Consider the following 4,347-nt stretch of genomic DNA (forward strand, 5'->3'; position numbering starts at 1 on the left):
ACATAAAAATAAATTTACTTAAAAAAAATTCAAAAAAATCACCGCATGTTAAGAAAAGTTCATGCCATTTTAAAAACATATCATAGCATATTTTTTTCCTTTTAAACAATTTGACATGTTTAAAAAATTGTTCACGAAATTCTATAAAATGTTCATGAAAATGTTCTAAAAAAGGGAATAATTTTTAAAAATATTCATACCATCAAACAAATGTTTTCATGATATTCAGAAAATGTTGGCACATTTAAAAAATTAAAAATGTGTTTCATGAAATTAAAAAACACATGCAATGAAAAAACGAATACTTTCGCAATTAAAAATATTCAGAACATATAAAATGTTCCTTCCATTTAGGAAAGAAATGTTCTAACACTTACCTAATGTTTGAATGTAACAAAAATTGTCCTGAAATTATTGAAAATTGTTCAAAGGGTGTTTCAAAATGATCACTTGGTAGTGTTCATAGTATTCAAAAAATGTTGGCACATTTCAAAAAATGTTCCATGAAATTTAAAGGATCATGAAATGAAAATAAAATATCATCGCAATTTTAGAAAAATGTTCAAAACATATAAAAATGTTCCTTCCATTTAGGAAAGAAATGTTCTAACACTTAATAAATGTTTGCACATTTAAAAATTTGTTCACGAAATTGTTGAAAATTGCTCAACGGGTCATTCCAAATGATCACTTTGTATCGAAAAATTCAACATTCATTTAAAAAAAAATTTAAATGTGCCTTTTACAAATCGTTAACGCGTATCCAGATAAATATTCAACATCTATTTAAAAAATGTTCAATGTGTATCTAAAAAATATTCAACCTGTATTCAATAAAAAGTCGACATGTATCTAAGAAAAAAAATTCACATGTTTCAGTATACCTTTCCCTTCACCGTCATTCACACGTGGCCTGGTTCTCACAGCTGTTCGCTAGCGATTTTTTGACAGGAAAATTGTGACTCTAGCTAGGGGTTTCATGGCTTGATACGCATAAAAGGGCCAGCCGGAACATGGCTGCTAGGGTTTTAACCCGGTACAAGACCGGATGCATCTAGCAACCTGAAGTCTTTCTCTCTCTAAAAAAAAGCAGCCTGAAGTCTTGGCTCTTGTAGCCATTACATCACTAATAAAGCAGAAAGCTGGCTGTAAAGGAAATTCAAATAGCGATCTGTTGAGTAGTTTCAGACAGCCGATGACAGACCCGTTGAGTAGTTTCAGCCATCCGACGACAGATCGATGTCGACAGCAGCATCGTCTTGGCTGATATGCAATAACGTACATGTTTTCTCTGCCATTTTACATAGATCTTGCCTTCTTTAGTGTAACGACTGAATATTACCATAAGTGTTCAGTGTAGTAAAATGGCATTTGTTTAATGTGTGCACAAGTGTTGGGTTGATAAGTTCAGAAAATGTTGAGTAGTTTCAGCCATCCGACGACAGATCGATGTCGACAGCAGCATCGTCTTGGCTGATATGCAATAATGTACATGTTTTCTCTGCCATTTTACATAGATCTTGCCTTCTTTAGTGTAACGACTGAATATTACCATGAATGTTCAGTGTATGGCATTTCTTTAATGTGTGCGCAATTGTTGAGTTGATAAGTTCAGAAAATTCCTATCTGTAGCGTAAACTGCTTTAAAACAATGGTTAGCAGATCTCACTTCCAGGTTTAATGTGCTCAATTACGCCTTAACCTTAAATACTGCACAAGCAGCCAAAAGAACCTGATAATTCTTTTGAAATTTAGAACACCGAGGATATAAAAATAAAAGGGTACCATGTTTGGAGATCTCAAACAGATGAAGGACACCTTTCAGATAGCTACAATAAAAGGATTAATCAAAAAACTCTTCCTCGGTGGATGTGATGAACAATGCATCATACCAGGATTGAGCTGAGATGTATGAAGAAAAACAACATGATATGCTCAGGCAAGTGCCCCAAATGCCCACTGATTAGTGATTACTGTCAGCAAGAGTCACTACAATGTACTCACATAGATCATACGCACTATTGCTACGGCAGGAATCGCACATCAGGCGCTGAACATGGAGAATAAATGGAGAAGGTGCCGCACAACGAACACATGAAAGACCAGAACCGGCACAAACGACTATCAAGCCATAATATGCATGAATTCTGGCAAATTTCTAAAACGAATCTCACACTGCCAAAACAAGTCTAGAACATCTGAAGCCAATTGGAACTTGCCAGAAGGAAATGGCAGGTGCAACTGTCCTCCGAGTTACTTTCATACTGTTGTGGTATCGAAGTTCTGCCAATATATAGCAACACAAATTAACAGCCAAAGACTGAATTCAGGGCGACTGGCGTATTTTCCTGTACACGTTCATTCCTTTTAGGCTGTCGTGGCTTTCAATCTCAGATGAGTAGCAAACTGATTTGGCAGCACCGTGCACACCCTCCTGAGAGATCCAGCGGCAGCCTATAACGGTCAGTGACTCCAACTTCTGTGAACGTGCCAATGCAGCCAACCCATCATCTGTCACACTACCACATTTCCGGAGTGTGAGGTGACTCAAACAAGGAGCCTGAGCAATGAGGTACATACCAGTATCAGTTATAGAGCAGCAATCCACGAGCTCGAGCTTCTCCAGGAACTGTGTGGATGACAGGCCCTTCATGCCCTCGTCATCAAATATGCTGGCACCATTTAGCACAAGAGCACGAATCGGACATGATTGGATAAGCGTCACAATACCCTTCTGTGTGAAGCCTATTTCAGTAGGATAAGAGGGTTCACAAAATGTGAAAGTGAGCTCAACAACCTGAAGCATAGGGCAGCTTAGAGCTAGGACCTCTAGGCTGTCATCAGTCAATGCCGTCTTAAACCAATGATCTTCACAGCGCAGAGGCATGAGCCGAAGTGAGATGGTTTTAAGGTTGCAGCACCTCTGGAATAGTGCAATCATCTCATCCTCATTTAGACCAATAACATACTCCAGGTAAAGTGTCTCCAATGCTTTGCACTTTCCTAGGAGAAAACGGAGTCCAATTTCTGGCTTAGTTACAATATGAGCCAACCTAAGATCCTTCAAATTATCACAACAAATGTCATAGCTATATGGGTAGCCAACCACGTATGAGGGGTCAGGGCGCTCACTCAGCCAGTAAGTTCCATTAATCTCAAAGTCAAACCTTTGGAGCTTCCCCCATCCTGGACCAAATTTTAGGAGGTCATACTGACTGATTCCATCACAATCCTTTAGAACGAGTTCCCTTAATGATCCATATCTCCCAAGATACTCCAGCCACTCCACGCTCTCTATTGCTATACAGTCAACAAGGTGGAGAACAGAGAGATAGCAGCAACTAACGGCCACCCGGAAAATCCCAGTAGAAGTTATTGCTGGTGCAAAGCTCAGCCTGAGGGACCTCAACTTTTTGCAGTAAGCTAGATAACTAAGGCCAGCATCATCAATGTGTGCACAGAAGCTTAAGGTGACATCAGACAGCAAGGGGCAATGATGCGATAGAACAAGGATGCCTTCATTGTTCACCTGGTCCCCGTGACTGGGCGTCCAACCAGAGTAACTGATCTCCACTTTCCACAAATTGGAGAACCGGGAGAACAGTGATGTCAAGGCTTCCGTTGTAGGGTCAACACCACAGCCAACACGGATAGCACCCCTATGCTCCGCCTCGGTGGCGCAGAGCCGCTTTGACACGAGGCAAAGAGAATTGAGATCACTCGACACGGTAATCCTCTCGATGATATCTGCAAGCAGTGGCTCCGGGAGATCCTCCATCGAGTACCGCAGCTGCACAACTTGGGCAACCTCAAGGCTCGGCGGGCACTGGACTAAAAAAAAAATTATGATCAGAGTACAAGATAAGCAGATAACATCTGTAACAAAATAATATAGAAGGAAACAGTGATGAAACTTTGAAGTTTTTCTTATATGTGTCGAAAGTTTTATGTGCTTATCTTCACAAATAACAATACACGGTAAATCAATGCAGCAGCATCCAACTTGCATCCATTCCGTGGAAACAAGAAGTGATATAAGGAATATTAAATTTAACTAACGACCTAATTATATAAATTTCTGTTGTATGGGGTGATAATGCACAAATATACCAATTACTAGAATTGAACAACAAACCCACATGATATCTGAACATTCCCCTTCTCAACTGAACTCGTATATGGAAATACAAACCAACAAATCAGACGAACATAGCAATTTCTGCACACTCCAGAGCAGGATTTACTGCCTAAACCAAGCTATTTCCTCTAGCATTTCACAGAGATTCCAGATCCATACACAACAGCGGCCTAATTCCCTTAACAGGGCCAAGCGGGACAACGAAGTCT

At 39.7% G+C, this 4,347-nt stretch overlaps 1 protein-coding gene across 1 annotated transcript; it reads right to left on the bottom strand.

Moving 5' to 3' along the window:
- Nucleotides 1–1,944: 1,944 nt before the first annotated feature.
- On the bottom strand, nt 1,945–3,843 carry LOC119326727 (F-box/LRR-repeat protein 14-like). The gene has a single exon (XM_037600344.1). The coding sequence runs from the start codon at nt 3,776–3,778 to the stop codon at nt 2,327–2,329; it is 1,452 nt and encodes a 483-aa protein (XP_037456241.1). The 5' UTR covers nt 3,779–3,843; the 3' UTR covers nt 1,945–2,326.
- Nucleotides 3,844–4,347: the final 504 nt, after the last annotated feature.

Source organism: Triticum dicoccoides, chromosome 6B (assembly GCF_002162155.2).
Source record: "Triticum dicoccoides isolate Atlit2015 ecotype Zavitan chromosome 6B, WEW_v2.0, whole genome shotgun sequence".
In the NCBI taxonomy this organism is placed as follows: Eukaryota; Viridiplantae; Streptophyta; class Magnoliopsida; order Poales; family Poaceae; genus Triticum; species Triticum dicoccoides.

What these genes read in the sequence shown, in the direction of transcription:
- LOC119326727 (XM_037600344.1), bottom strand. Translation starts at nt 3,778, where the DNA reads ATGGAGGATCTCCCGGAGCCACTGCTTGCAGATATCATCGAGAGGATT.